At 61.1% G+C, this 14,743-nt stretch overlaps 7 protein-coding genes across 7 annotated transcripts; 3 read left to right on the top strand and 4 right to left on the bottom strand.

The window, feature by feature from the left end:
* Positions 1-19: 19 nt before the first annotated feature.
* On the bottom strand, positions 20-1,318 carry PAN0_001d0756 (protein serine/threonine phosphatase 2C; the record flags this gene model as incomplete). Its single annotated transcript, XM_014804371.1, has 1 exon — positions 20-1,318. The coding sequence occupies one exon, from the start codon at positions 1,316-1,318 to the stop codon at positions 20-22; it is 1,299 nt and encodes a 432-aa protein (XP_014659857.1).
* A 637-nt stretch (positions 1,319-1,955) lies between these two features.
* PAN0_001c0757 (metallo-dependent phosphatase) lies at positions 1,956-3,776 on the top strand (the record flags this gene model as incomplete). Its single annotated transcript, XM_014804372.1, has 1 exon — positions 1,956-3,776. The coding sequence occupies one exon, from the start codon at positions 1,956-1,958 to the stop codon at positions 3,774-3,776; it is 1,821 nt and encodes a 606-aa protein (XP_014659858.1).
* A 240-nt stretch (positions 3,777-4,016) lies between these two features.
* Positions 4,017-5,522, bottom strand: PAN0_001d0758 (UDP-glucose/GDP-mannose dehydrogenase; the record flags this gene model as incomplete). The annotated part of the gene is made up of 1 exon (XM_014804373.1): positions 4,017-5,522. The coding sequence occupies one exon, from the start codon at positions 5,520-5,522 to the stop codon at positions 4,017-4,019; it is 1,506 nt and encodes a 501-aa protein (XP_014659859.1).
* A 1,258-nt stretch (positions 5,523-6,780) lies between these two features.
* PAN0_001c0759 (amidase siGNATure enzyme) lies at positions 6,781-8,811 on the top strand (the record flags this gene model as incomplete). The annotated part of the gene is made up of 1 exon (XM_014804374.1): positions 6,781-8,811. One exon carries the CDS (start codon positions 6,781-6,783, stop codon positions 8,809-8,811), a length of 2,031 nt encoding a protein of 676 aa, XP_014659860.1.
* A 597-nt stretch (positions 8,812-9,408) lies between these two features.
* Positions 9,409-11,022, top strand: PAN0_001c0760 (MFS transporter; the record flags this gene model as incomplete). The annotated part of the gene is made up of 1 exon (XM_014804375.1): positions 9,409-11,022. The coding sequence occupies one exon, from the start codon at positions 9,409-9,411 to the stop codon at positions 11,020-11,022; it is 1,614 nt and encodes a 537-aa protein (XP_014659861.1).
* Positions 11,023-11,146: 124 nt separating this feature from the next.
* On the bottom strand, positions 11,147-12,373 carry PAN0_001d0761 (branched-chain-amino-acid aminotransferase 2; the record flags this gene model as incomplete). Its single annotated transcript, XM_014804376.1, has 1 exon — positions 11,147-12,373. The coding sequence occupies one exon, from the start codon at positions 12,371-12,373 to the stop codon at positions 11,147-11,149; it is 1,227 nt and encodes a 408-aa protein (XP_014659862.1).
* A 330-nt stretch (positions 12,374-12,703) lies between these two features.
* On the bottom strand, positions 12,704-14,304 carry PAN0_001d0762 (GroES-like protein; the record flags this gene model as incomplete). The annotated part of the gene is made up of 3 exons (XM_014804377.1): positions 12,704-12,831; positions 13,177-13,972; positions 14,059-14,304. The coding sequence occupies 3 exons, from the start codon at positions 14,302-14,304 to the stop codon at positions 12,704-12,706; spliced, it is 1,170 nt and encodes a 389-aa protein (XP_014659863.1).
* Between the last annotated feature and the right edge of the window lie 439 nt (positions 14,305-14,743).

The following is a 14,743-nucleotide window of genomic DNA, read 5'->3' on the forward strand; positions in this document are numbered from 1 at the left end:
GCCGGGGGTTCAGATGTGCTCAGCGCTCGATGACAAGGCAGCAGACGATGGCCACGTCGTCGATCTTGCCGCCGGGGAAGTGAATGCCGTATCGGGCTGCCTCGCGCTCGAAGGGGCTCTGCTTGGTGGTGGAGTTCTGGCAAATCTTTGCGTATTCGACCAGGTTGGTCGCCAACACCTGCACAAACTCCCTGTCCTCCTGCAAGCTATCCGTTGGCTTGTCGGCGCCCGCGTGGCGTGCTGCGTAGGATGCGTGGTGCTTCTCCTTGATGAACTTGGCGAACTGGGGGATCTCGATTTTTGCGTCGACGTTGTCAAAGAGGCCGTCGGTGCCGACGATGATGAGGTCGCCGTGCTGAAGCGTGCACTCCCAGGCGGCGGCGTCCTTGGGCGTGTTGGAGATGGAGCCTTCCTGAATCCATTCCTTGGGCAGCTTGGCGAGCTGGAGCGGCGTGTTGAAGCCGAGCTGTTGTGGCGGGCTGGCGTGGAAGACGCCATGCTTTCCCGTGCCCTGGCGCAGGATGACGAAGCCCGAGTCGCCGAGATTGGCAGAGTGTAGTGTGCCGTTGGAGGCGTCCATGGTGAGGATGCATGCGGTGGCGCTGCCCGCGACGACGAGCGGCTCCTTGAGGACGTGCTCAAAGGCTTCGGCGAGGATGCGGTTCGGCGCACCGTTGCCGTCTGTCGGTGCGGAGGCGGCCGCTTTGGATGCGTAGAACATGAGCGCCTGCGAGAAGAGCGAGGGATCGATGCCGTTTTCGGTCCATCCGCCCACGCCGTCGGCAACGCCGATGGCTACATCGCCTGCGGAGCCCATCGAGGTGCACATCAACGAGTCCTCACCCGCCTCACCGCCTCGCAGCAGCTCATCACGCCATCTTCCGATCTCGCTGTCGGCGGGAAAGCCGATCTGACCTCGTTTTGCGCCGTCCTCGGCTGCTCCCGAAGCGGAGGCTTCCGATTCGTCCGCCGCGGCCGAGAATGACGAGTCGCCCTCTTGCGTCACATCCTCCGAGTGGCGTGGTTTGCCTTGGAATGCGTAAGCAGTGAGAAAGCTGAAGGGCTTTTGCGACGAGCGCGGCGCCGACGTTGTCAATGTGCGCCGCAACGGAGCGGTTCGCAATGTCGGTGCGAAAGTTGAGGCAGATGTCCGTGTGCTTGTGACCGATCGGCGTGAGACCGAGGCGCAGGTGGTAGTGCTTATCGATCGCAGCGCTGCATTGTTAGACAGGAGCTGAGTCCTTGGAGCAGTGCCCAGACTTCGGTGTGCCAGCCGACCAGGCATTCGCAAGCACGTCGCGTGACCGTTGGACAGCATCTTCGCAACAACTCTAGCTTTTGGTGCGGACGTCAAGCTAGGGACCCGAGCAGATGTCAGATGCGCGTATCAAAGTCTTGAGCCGCTTTCCGGTGGTCGCTGATGATGATGGAAGGTCTAGAAGTGGGGTTGGTTAGTGCCGTCGACAGCATGCCAACGACTCGTGACGCTGCGGCTCACCCGCTTCCGAAATTTCCGCCGAACGCGGTCACATACACACACTCCAAACCGCAGATGCACAGCCGGCCAAAAAAAAAGTGCGGGTGGAGCCAAAAATCGGAAAATTGTAGTGTTACATCGTTTTGACTCTGACAACTTCGGCCATTTTTCATGCACGATGAGGATCGTCATGAGCCTGACGGCTTTCCCCAGATGCCAACTCGAACGCCAAGACAAGCATTGTTCTCACACCCTGGACGCCGTAGACGCCGGCTGGCCATCCGAATTCGTTGAATCAAGCCAAAACTCACGCCTGTTTGGACCCTCTCAACTCAGCTCCCCATTGATCTCCACCATCAACTTCCAAGCAAAGCCAGCATCCTCGGCGCCATCGTTCCCAGCACACACAGCGGTAGCCTGGCGTTGTTCTTGCCTCGGTCGATGCGTTGACGAGCATTTCTCGACTCCACCGGGAGCCATGCGAGACCGAGCGCGCCCTCGTCGAGCCGTCGAGCTGGTGCAACACGTGCTGGGCCTCCTCGTGGGGCCTACACACGTCGTCACGCTCCGGCTGCTCTGGCTCGCACTCCTCTTCTACGGCGAGCGCGGCGTCTTCCATGATGCGGCCAATCGCTGCCAATGGCCCGAGCAAGCGCTGTCGGCAGGCATCGACGCGCGCCCGCCCGTACACATCCTTCTCGTCACAGATCCGCAAATCATCGACCGCGACACCTACCCCAGCCTCCCCTTTCCCGCGCTGCTGTACCCAGTCGTGAGGCATTTCTCGGACAACTACCTCAAGAATGTCTGGACAAGTCTCGCGGTCAACCCGAACAAGTGGATGATGCGAGAAAACATCCTGCCCTGGCAGCCACGGACGCAAGATCGCGCTAGACCAAGCACCACGCTCGCACAACCGCCTGATGCTGTGGTGTGGATGGGCGATCTGACCGACGGAGGCAGGCGGCATCGCACCGAACAAGAGTGGGCCGCGCTCGTTCTGCGCTTCCGAAACATCTTCTGGCGGCCACGCGAGGCCGACTGGGAGGCACCAAAGGCGACGCTCGGCAGCACCCGCCACCTCATCGTCCCGCGAACCTCGGCGAGCATGTACATCCCCACCTTCCACCTATCCGGCAACCACGACATCGGCCTGCCCGGCACCTCGACGTCGGGGCAGCGCATCGACGTCAACGCTGCCGACGATGCGATCGAGCGCTTCAATCGCGACTTTGGCATGAAGATCGACGGCGGCGGCTTCGTCGTCAAGGATCGCAATCCATATCTGCGTTCCAGCCTCAATGGTCGAATCCTGGCCTCTACCGATGTCTCTCTGGGTGCCACGCACGAGTTGGTGTTGGTCAATGCGCAGGACCTCGTAGGTATGCAGCGCCAAGGTGGAGGACCCTTTGACACCTATCTCGCTTCGGCGCACCAGGGCGAGCTCGATGGTGCGCTGGGAGAGGAGGCGCACAGAGCCTACAACGAGACTTACGAGTTTGTCGAATCGGTCAAGCGCGGTGGCTTCCGCGTGCCCCGGGTGTTGCTGACGCATGTGCCGCTCTACAGGCCAGAGGGTACGGGCTGCGACGATGCGGCTCGATCTGCACAGCATGGCGTGACCAGGGAGGCAGCACGCCCGCTGCACCAGGGCACCGACCGCGGGTCCACGTACCAGAACATGGTCTCCGAGTCCGTGTCAGACTGGGTGCTCCGATCAATAGACCCCGCAGCGGTATTCAGCGGCGACGACCACGACCACTGCGAGCACCGTCACCGCAGACCAGCTGGACCTGTCGCAGAAGACGGCAGCGTCGATGGCTTTGCACCAGGTGAAATCCCCGAATTGACGGTCAAGTCGGTCTCGATGACCGAAGGTGTTCGCCGACCAGGCTTTGCGCGCCTCAGTCTCTTCTCGCCGCCGGAGTCGCCGACAGCTGGTGGAGAGCAACAGCACGCAACAATGGCGTACACACCGTGTCTTCTGCCGGACCAGATCGGCATTTGGACCAAGCTCTACCTGCCGGCATTTGTCCTCAGCCTCGTTCTGTTGGCCGTGTGGCCGCGTCGGGCTCCCTCGCGGAATGCATCCGGATACCTGCCCCTGTCGAATCCGAGAAAGCGCAACGACGACGACGACGACCTCGTGTCCGGCAGTACCGACAGCACAAGGCGAGGCGAGACGGTTGGCTCGAAAACGCAGGCGGCGAGGAAATGGAGGCAGGATCTGATGGCCGTCATTGTGGTCGCTCTGCCCTTCTGGATCGTCTGCCAGACACATCTTCACTTTCTCATCTGACACCAGCACAGATCTTCTGTGCCGGCTCATGGACATTGTATTATTCGGACAGCAAGGATAGCAACTCAGGATTCAAGCAGATACAAAACGCGATGGGAGAGTAGACTGTCTATTGAAGGCACAAAGGGACCGGATCTTGGAAGAAGGACGTGAGGACTAGAAGGATGGCTTGTGATTGGGTATACTGTGCCGGCCATGATTGCGAAGGTAGCACAAAGTTTGCGATTGGATCTGCGAGATTTAGGCCCAGATGGGGTCGACGATCAGGGGTCCCTTTCCAACAGTGTGCACCTTGAAGCCGACGGCACGCAGGATCTTTGCGTCCACCACGCCACGTCCGTCAAAGGCGAAGGCGGGCTTCTTCATGGAGGCATAGATCTCGGCCCAGTCCTGTGGGGATGCATCGCGGAACTCGTCCCACTCGGTACAGATGATGACCGCCTCGGCATCGACGCAAGCCTCCTTCATCGATTTGGCAATCGTTACCTGCTTCTTGACCTGCTCTGCATCGTCGACAACGCCGGGCTCGGTGAGGTCGAGCATGATCTGGTTGGTGGTGACCTTGGGATCGTAGATCGAGATCAAGGCACGCTCCTGGCGGAAGTACTTGCACAGCGTGATGGCTGCCGACTCGCGCGTGTCGCCCGTGTCCTTCTTGAACGCAAAGCCGAGCACGGCGATCTTCTTCATGGTGATCGTGTTGAAGAGCGTGCTCACCACCTTGCGTGCAAAGCGCTCCTTGGAATATTCGTTCATCTTGATCACCTGGTGCCAGTAGTCGGCCACCTCGCTCAATCCGAGCGACTCGGAGAGGTAGACGAGGTTCAGAATGTCCTTCTGGAAACAGCTGCCGCCAAATCCGACCGAAGCCTTGAGGAATTTGGGTCCGATACGGGCATCGAGACCGCACGCATGGGCGACTTCGTCCACATCGGCACCAGTGGCCTCGCAGATCGCCGAGAGCGAGTTGATGCTCGAGATGCGCTGCGCCAGGAGCGCGTTGGCGGCGAGCTTGCTGAGCTCGGACGACCAGAGTCCGGTCTCGTAGATCTTTGAGGGGTTGACCCAGTTCTGGTAGACCTCGCTGAGCGCCTTGGCGGCAGCCTTGCCCTGGCTGGTATCGAGCGAGCCGATTAGCACACGGTCCGGGGCCAAGAGATCGCGAATGGCGGTGCCCTCGGCGAGGAACTCGGGGTTGGACAGGATCTGGAACGAGATGAGCGTGCCATCGGCAGTGTAGCTCGAGTTGGACTCGAGGATGGTGCGCATGCTCGCGGCCGTGCGGCACGGCACTGTGGACTTTTCGACGATGATCTTGGAGCTGGTTGCGACCGAGGCGATGCGACGGGTGGACGCCTCGACGTAGTGCAGGTCGGCGGCGAAGCCCTTGCCGACACCCGAGGTCTTTGTGGGCGTGTTGACCGAGACAAAGATGAGGTCCGCCTCCTGGATGGCCGCATCGATGTCGGTCGAGAAGAAGAGGTTCCTGCCGCGGCACTCGTGCACGACCTCGTCGAGACCAGGCTCAAACACGGGCAGCACGTCCGAGTTCCACGCGGCGATGCGCACCGGGTTGACGTCGACGATGGTGACCTTGATGTGAGGGCACTTGAGCGCGATGACCGAGCACGTAGGCCCACCAACGTAGCCGGCGCCGATACAGCAGATGGCGCGCACCTGCGTGGGCACCGACTGGACGTGGTACTGGCTCGACGAGCCGTTGGTGTTTAGGACCGGCGCAGGCATGGTTGCAAATGCGTTTGCGCTTGAACAAGTAGCTGCGGGTAGGAGGAGCTATCAGCAAAGAGGAAAGCAAGAAGAGATACGATGGAAGTAGGTGGGATGCTTCGCAGCGAGAATGATGGGTGGAGGAGGAAAGGAAGGCCCAGATGTATGCTGTCTCTTTGAGCTGGGGAAGGGGTGGCGAGAACAACACTTGAGAAAGTCTGCCCAGGTCGGACGACAACGGAGCCGGCAGGTGGCTCTTGCGAGCCAAGGAAAAGCTGGGAGCTGCCTCCGACGATCGCTCCGACAGTCTGTACCACATGCTCAGGTAGCTGCAGCTCCTCCCGCTGGGGCATGGCAATGAGGGCTTGAGGCAGCGTTCATGCATGGACCCGGTGTGTGCAGCTGTGGAGGATCATGCGTCGCCGAGGCAGGCTCGGAGTACAACACTTGCAGATCCTCCGTGGCTGCCTGATCCCGTAGCAACGGAGTGCCTGCCCTTCCGTCTGTCACTTGCCTGAGCATTCACTTATCTGTCTGTCAGCAGCACAACGCCTCTCTCCTCTCTCTCTTCCTGTCTTTGCGCACTGTCTGCAGCCTGGTCGGGCGCCGTAGCCTGACAGTGTCGGAGTGGCGGTGGCGGCCATCGGGTTGAGGGKGGCCAGAAGACGAGGCCGCATGAGCAACGTGCATGGTGTTGAGCGCAAAACGTGCCCGGCTCGGAGCAAATGGACCCCTCGTGCAGCTGCCAGAGGTTCAGGCGAGTGTAATGCGCAATTCAACAGGCCGCGTCGTTGGCAAGGCGCTGAATTCGGCGCTAGCGGAGGGAACGTGGACCTGCAGCTAATCCAAGACGACCGCATGAAAAGCACACTCGCGACGTGCCATCGACGCGCACACGCGGGGCGGAGAGCAAACGTGCTGCCGACCCGTTCGAAAAAAGTTTCCCGCCTCGGCCTCAGCGACGCGCAAATTGGCTTGGCTGGCTGAGCAGCAGCAGCAGCATTTTTGTCCTCGATCGAGAGCGCCCGAATCGGCCAACCCCGTGTCTAATCGGGCGATCCTCCTTCTTCCGCCAGTCGGAACGCCGATGAAGCCGACAAGCCGGACGCACAGATCTCGTGTGACACATGTGCGGTAGCCGCCGAGATGTGGTAGCCGCCCAGATGTCCCGCATGCACTGATCCACGTTTGCCCCGCATTCAAGGCTCTGACGAACAACACCATCTCTCTTCGACTAACAACAGCTGGCCGATCACAACTATAGGAAGCAATCAACATGCTTGGGCTCACGGGCAAGTCCGTCACGCAACGAGCCATCGAGGGCCACGTGGCGCAGCGCGACCGAGCCCTGCGCCATGCCCTGCCTCACGAGGCGTCGCACGTAGCCATAGCTGTGCAGAGCAGCAAGAGCCCCTACCACGGCCTGGACGTGGGTCTGGGACCCAAGGACCTTGAGATCCTGTCGAGCGACATTGCCGGCATCACCTCGGGCATTCAGGAGCGCCGCTGGACGTCGGCCGAGGTGCTGTGTGCCTACGTGCGAGCGACGCGCCGAGCGCAGATCCGCACCAACTGCCTGACCGAGGTCTTTATCGACGATGCGCTCAGTCGTGCAGCTGAGCTCGATGCGCACTTTGACCGTACGGGATCGCTGGTCGGACCGCTGCACGGAGTGCCGCTGTCGATCAAGGACATGTTCCACGTCAAGGGTCAGAAGACGACCATCGGCTTTTCCGGATGGATTGCCAAGCCGGCTGAGCCCGTATCAGCCACCGTCGTGTCGATCTGCGAGCATCTCGGTGCGCTGACCTACGTCAAGACCAACATCCCGCAGACCTTCATGACGTTCGAAAGCACCAACCCAGTGTTCGGGCGCACCTTGAATCCGTACAGCGCCAACCACACGTCGGGCGGAAGCTCGGGAGGCGAAGGAGCGATCATTGCGTGCGATGGGTCTGCCGCCGGCCTCGGCACGGACATCGCAGGCAGTCTGCGCATCCCGTCGCACCACTCGGGCATCTACACGATCAAGCCGAGTCCCGGAAGATGGTCGTACAACGGCATGTGCGACTTTGGCAAAGGATTCGAGTCGATCAAGGCGGTTGCAGGTCCGATGTGCCGAAGCGCTGCCGACGTCGAGACGCTCTTCATCGAAGTGGCCAGACAGCACGTCCCGACGTGGCTGCGAGCGCCGAGAGACAAGGACGACCCTGCGGTGCTTCAGGAGGCTGTGGAGCACGACGAGGCGATGGCCAAGTTCAAGCTGTCCGACTCTTCGACCGTGGTGATCAACGAGGCATGGCTCAACCCACTGGGCATGTCGGAAGCCAGAGGCACGCCTTTGAGGATCGGCTACGTGCTAGGTGACGGCATCTACCGCACCACGCCGGCGGTCTATCGGGCGGTTCTCGAGTGCGTGGCCGCGCTCAAGGCTAAACACTCGGACAAACGAGTGGAGTTGATTGAGATCGAGCCCCGGCAGCTCCAGACGCTCGAGGTGATGCGGCTCTTCCTGCGCATGCTCACGGCCGACGGATACCGCAACCTCGAGAGCTACTTGGGCAAGGACAAGCTGATTTCGCAGGTGCAGCTGCCGGTGCGACTCAGCCGAATCCCGCGCTGGCTGCGCGGCGTCATCGTGTTCTTCGTGCGCTACATCATTCGCGACCCCATCTACGCCGAGCTGGCCGGGTCGATGATGCGCATGAGCGCGGCCGAGCATGCCGACGTGCTCGAGCGCCGCGAGCGCTTTGTCGACCGCTGGAACCACGTGATGTGGGATGATCTGGCGCTTGACGCGCTCATTGCACCCACTCAAGCCTGTCCCGCCGTCCCACACGGAGGTGCCGACCACAACTCGGCCATGGCGGGCTCTACGGTGCTGTACAACATCACCAATGCTCCGTCTGCCGTGCTGCCCGTGCTGCGCGTAGACCCAAAGCTGGATTCGCACCGCGAGAGCGATTTTGAACACGCGTCGGCCGAGCAGCGCAAGGCATACAACATGTGGGCGGGCGACAGGCGGTGGAAGGATACGAGCCGAGTGGCCAACTTCCTGCTGTACAAGACGGCGTACGATGCCACCAAGATGGCGGGGCTGCCGGTGGGTGTGCAGGTGGTCACGCGTCCGTATCACGATGAGAAGGCGATCGGTATCATGCGCCTGCTCGACGATGCTCTGCCCCCACCTGCGCAGCGTGGCACACCGTGGACCAACCGAATCGACCCGCAGGGCAACTCAATTGTATCTTCAAAGGCGAACGTCGGCTTTGGGCCTGGCAGTCTCACACGTGCGCTCTTCGTCTAGAGCGCCTATCGATCGCCTGCAGAGCGGCTGCAAGCCACAGTAATCCAGCCCACTGTCATGTCGAGTGCTTGTTTGTCAGGCGGTATGAGCTGCGGAGATATGAAACGACCGCGTGGGACGCTGCTCGGTCCCCACTGAAAGCGATGAGGTTGGTGGCGAGAATTGAAAGTCACGCGGCATTGTTGGCTGTTGTGCGCTAAGCGACGGCCAAAACGGCGGCTACAGAAAACTCCGACGTGCCGAAGCGGCTCAAGGGCGTGCGCAAAGTCGTGCTCCAGGTGGCCAACAGCGCGGTGGAAGAGGTGGGGAATTCACCGAGCTGTCCGAGGAGAAGCCATTGGACAACGCTTTGAGCCGGCAACTCTTGTCGCAGCCGACGGGCCCTAAGCGAGGTCTAGGCGAGATTGTGGGGCTCTGACTCGCCCCCACCCAGCTGCATATCGCGGGTGCTTCCCCCACGCCGTTGTGCACGTCAATAACGCGGCCGTTGCCGGCGGGCCTTGTCGCCACCCACAGTTGCCGCCGCTTTCGACCTGTGCCTGTGACTCGGTCTGCCCATCTTTCTCGTACTCTCACCACCATTCTTCCGCAACGAGTATGGACTTCAAGAAGAACCCCCACGATGGTGTGGTTGACTCGACCGACAGCACGATGCACCGCTCGCAAAGCAATGAGGGAGCCGCCTCCAACGAGGTGTACCTAGCCAAGCTCACGAAGTGGTGGTCAGACGACGAGGAAGCGGTGGTGAGGCGCAAGCTCGATGTGCGCATCGTCGCCACCTCTTTCCTGCTCTATCTGGCCGCGCTTCTCGACCGTTCCAACGTGGGCAACGCCAAGACCGCCGGCATGGTCAAGGCGCTCCACATGACTGACTCCCAGTTCCAGTGGCTCCTCACCATCTTCTACATCGCCTACATCGTCTTCCAGTTCCAGGTCTTCTTCTACAAGATCCTGCCGCCTCGCGTGTGGATCGCCTTGTGCGTGCTGGTGTGGGGCATCGCGGGCATCTGTCAAGCAGCCACGCACAACTGGGCTGAAATGATGGCCGCCAGGTTCTTCCTCGGCGTCAGCGAAGCAGGCTACGGCACGGGCTGGGTGCTCTACCTGTCATTTTTCTATCCCAAAAACGAGATTGGACTGCGCTTCGGTGTGTTTGTCTCGGCAGGTGCGATCTCGGCGGCGATCGCAGGATCGATTGCCTACGGCCTCGTGAATGCACACACGGACATCGCATCGTGGCGGCTGCTCTTCCTGATCGAAGGCATTCCGACGCTCATCATGGCGCCTGTGGCGTACTTTGCACTGCCCAACAGCATCCAGACGGCGAGCTTTTTGACGGCGCGCGAGAAGGCAATTGCAGAGGCACGCCTCTTCCGACCTCCGCCGCCAGAGGCGATCCAGTACGCAGCGACGGGCAGGACGACGACGACGTGGACAAGCCGCCTCCGCGAGCAGGTAAGCTGGAAGCAAGCCGCGGCTGCATTCACCGACCCGCTGTCGTACATCACCGCGGTGCTGTTCTTCATCATCAACGTCGGATACTCGAGCGTGCCCGTGTACGTGCCCACGCTGATCGCCGAGATGGGCTACGGAAGCATCCGTGCACAGGGCCTGTCGGCGCCCCCGTACGTGCTGGCGTTCTTCATCTCGCTCTCGGCGTGTTGGCTCACGGATCGGTACCAGGTGCGAGGCCCTGTGTGCACGCTGCTACTCATCGTCGGCGCGGTTGGCTACCTCATGCTTGCATGCCTCAAGTCTACAGCGGCGCGCTATGTCGGCATCTGGCTCATCATCAATGGGCTCTTCCCATTCATCCCCATCCTGTACATGTGGCTCATGGCGAACCAGATGAGCGAGTCGAAGAAGGGACTTGGGCTGGTCATCTTTGCCACAATCGGACAGTGCGGTCCTCTGCTGGGCACGCATCTGTTCCCCTCCAAGGACCAGCCGTACTACGTCAAGGGCACGGCGACCAGCGCGGGCTTGCTGCTGTTTGGCGTTGTCGTGTCGGCGGCTGCCAGCCTTTGGTTCTGGAACATCAACCGCCGCAGAGACCGACAACATGCGCTCTCGCAGGTCGAGCCGCACGAGGCGGGTGAAGAAAAGGCGTGTAGCGTGGACCGCGACCCGTCGCTCTCCGAGGCAGACCGACGCAAGATCGACGTGCTCCTCCGCGGCGAAAACAGCCCTTACTTTCGCTACACCATCTAGACTCATCCCAACTGGCAGTGGGCACCTTCGTTATACAAAACAAGGTTCTATTTCTGTATGTGTACGCGTGACAGATGGTATACGGCGGGCGTGAATGGTGCCCTGATTGTAAGGTTTGGCTACTTTAGCAGACGGTGCTCCATTCGGGGCTGGCGATGGCGCCCCACTGGCGGCCGGTGACTTCGCGGAGCATGGTGCGCATGAAGACGCCCATGCCGTCGGCCTGGATGGGGATGGAAATGTCGATGCCCTCGTAGCCGATCTTGTCCACGCTGCAAACGACAGCGGCGGTGCCCGATCCGAACACCTCTGCGATCTGGTTCTTTTCGGCCTTGTCCATGATCTCGTCCATGGTCACCTTGCGTTCGGCCACGGTGATGCGCTCGGGCTTGGGGAGGCCGTCGATGGCGACCTGGCCCTGCTGGTAGGCGCGCAGGAGCGAGAGGATCGTGTCGCGCGTCACACCGGGCAGGATGGTGCCGTCATCGAGCGCGGCGGTGGCGATCTCGTAGTTGGTGGTCTCGCCGTCGGCCGACTGGTCGCGGAAGACGACAAAGAGGTTCATGGCGCCCACCTCGGTGAGCTGCCTGTCGGGACCAAAGAGCCAGAGCACCTGGTGGTAGCCGTGCTTGAGCGCCTCCATGGCGGGCTGCGTGGCGCCGGCGTAGTTGGCGGCGAGCTTGTAGCAGCCCGTTCCGCCGGGCCATGCACGCACCACGTCGGTGCGCGCGAGCAGGCTGACGGGCTTGGAGCCCGAGCCGGACGAGTAGTAGTTGCCTACGGGGCTGCAGATGCAGAAGAGCTGCGCCTCGGTGGGGACACCCATGCCGAGCGTGTCGGGCGTGCCGATGAGCGTGGGGCGCAGGTAGAGCGTCTGGCCCTCGCCGTGCGGCACATAGTCGCGATCGAGGCGGACGAGCGCCTTAATGAGCTTGATGAACTCGTCGCCGTCAAAGGTGGGCAGGCCAGCACGGGCAGCGGATCGGTTCATGCGCTCCATGTTCTTGTCGGCGCGGAAGAGTCGGATCTTGCCCGAAGCGTCGGCGGAGCGGTAGGCCTTCATGCCCTCGAAGAGGCCGCTGGCGTAGTGGAGCGCGGGCGCGGCAGGCGAGAGCGAGAGCGGGCCGTACGGCTTGATGTGAGGCACACCCCAGCCGGTCTTGTTGTTCCAGTCGACAATGAGCATGTGCGGCGAAAACTTCTGGCCGAAGACGAGGTTGTCAAAGTCGGGCGCAGCCGCCGACTCGTTGAGCGTGACCTGGAGCAGGTCGGCGTTGAGGGGAGCCATGGTGGAAGGGCCCGCGAAGGCGGTGGTCGGGGCAGGAACCGCTGTGGTAGTAGGAGCAGGCATGGTCTCGATGGGTGGATCTCGCTGGGCGGAGGTGGTCGTACGCAGTGGGCCAGTGGCGTCTGAACTCGAACAAAGCCTATATACCGTACCGCCCACCGTGCTGGACGAAGCTGCCTTTGCGAAGATCTAGGGCGCTGCTGCACTGGGCTGCAGACCGAGTCAGACCGATAAGTGCGCGAAAAGCGCTCCGAAGCCGCACTCCCACACGACCCAACACACTCACTCACCCGCAGGGAAAAATTTCTAAAGAAACCGCCCAGCTGCTGGCCCAAATTCGCCGAGCCAACACGGGCTGTTGATTCGATTTGCGGATTTTCGCTCGTTCTTTTCCTAGTGGCAGCCAGGGCCCTTTGCCTGGACGCAGTCACGCGGCATGGCGGGACCCTTGCGGCCAGCATTCCTCTGTGTGACTCCACGACGCTCTGCAGCGAAAGTGGGAGTGCGCCTGTCGGATGGATCTGTCCGAAAACAGCCGCGCCCGCAAACGCGTCAAAGCTCAGACCTCAACTCGGCTTTTACGGTCTAGATGACAAGCTCACCCGGCCCTCATCTCCTCGTCTTTATCAGACCAATCGCACTCGCAGATCGTATCGCTCGGATCAATGCCAGTCACGTTGTTCGGCTACATGCAAGCACGTCGTCGATCCCAGTGCGGTACTAACGGTCAACCGCACACGCCTCATCGAGGTGCCTACGCCTTGGTATCGGCGATGCGTGCTGTTCAATCACCAAAAGCAACCCCGCTTTGTTGTCAGCTTTGTGTCTAGGGCAGCACAGGGCGCTGAGTGTACAAGGCTACTCACCAACTAGCTTTCGGTTGCTGACCTTGTTCTCCTGGAGCAGCTTGAGGCCTGCAGGGACGCCGTCCAGACCGCCGTCGAGCAGCTGCACCTTGTTCGGCTGCAGCTTGCCCTCCACCGCCCAGTCGGTCACCTGCTTGAACCAGCGCGTGCCGAACTCCTTCTTGTCTGCGTGCACGCTGCCGCACATGGTCCTGTCAAAGCTGATGCCCTTCTCCTTGCTCAGCTTCGCGTTGGCATCAGCGTCGTCGTACGCGCTGTTCAGCACCGTCGTCACCTTGCCGCCCCGGTTCGGCCCCGTCGACAGCAGCTCGACAATCGTATCCACCGTCTCCTGCGTCGAGATGCAGTCGTAGACATGAGTAAAAGCAGAGCCGCCTGCGGCCTTGTTGATGTTCTCGATCACCGTATCGCGCTCGGCGCGGTAGTCGACGATCTTGCTAGCCGGGATCCCGAGCGCCTCGACCGCATCGCGAGCAGCTCCAGCCACAGCAACAGTGTTAAAGCCAGAGATCTTGGCAAGCTGCGTCACGTACGCACCCACCGACGAGCTCGCTCCCCAGATCAGTACGGTCGCCTCGTCAGCCCCAGCCGCGGGCTCGCCGTCGGATGTGGGCTCAGGAAGGCCCAGCTTGTCGTACAGTCCGACGAAGGCCGTGGTCACGGCGAGTGGCAGCGTAGCGCCATCCTCCAGAGACACATTGTCCGCCAGCTTGGCGGTCGTCCATGCAGGTGCCACCGTGTACGGCTGGTATGCGCCGTACTTGTCGCCCGAGGCCATACGAGTGAATGCGATGACCTGAGCCAATCAAGGGTCGCGTAAAGAGAGAAAGGAGCATTAGCACTCTATGCTTCCCAATCGACATGTCGAAGCGCTGTACTTACGCGGTCGCCCTTGCTCAGGTGCTTGACATTGGCACCCACCGCCTCAATGTGTCCAGCGACATCATTGCCTTCGATGCCCTCGAAAAGCCCGTAATAAGCCAGCTTCCAGTCCTTCGGGTTCGATGCTACTGCGACGTTCTTGATCAGCACCTCGTCCGCCTCCAAGTCCGATGCAGAGAACGGCTTGGCCTGCGTCTCGACAACAGCGCCGTTGGCCTTGGTAACTCGAACTGCCTTGTTGATCATGTTTCCTTTCGTAGAAGTGAGGTTGATGCAGTGAATGAAAGGAAGGATAAAGCAGAAGCGGCGAAGAGTATATATGCCTTCTAGCCCTCGAGCACGGACCCACCCTTTCGGCCTTGCCGTTCGGGATGCTACGTCCGGCACAAGGTCAGCGAAATGCAACTTTGAGCTAAAAGAGCATGCTGCGCTGTGACTTTGCGAAGGAGTCTCTGGCGAATGACGAAATCACCTCGGCCGCGCGCAACTGTATAGCCGCTCCACAACTTTAAGCTCGCAAAAAAATGACGTTGTTAGAGTGGTCTCGCGCACAAATTCTCCCTCGGATTTCCGGCTCATCCGCGGGGGCGCTGCATCCACGTCTTGTTCCGCTGCCGTCAAGACCGCGATATGGTCTCACCCCATTACCTCTCCATTGCAGAGACACAAGCTACATCAGAGCGCG

This window comes from Moesziomyces antarcticus, assembly GCF_000747765.1.
Source record: "Moesziomyces antarcticus DNA, scaffold: scaffold_v10001, strain JCM 10317, whole genome shotgun sequence".
NCBI classification, from domain to species: Eukaryota; Fungi; Basidiomycota; class Ustilaginomycetes; order Ustilaginales; family Ustilaginaceae; genus Moesziomyces; species Moesziomyces antarcticus.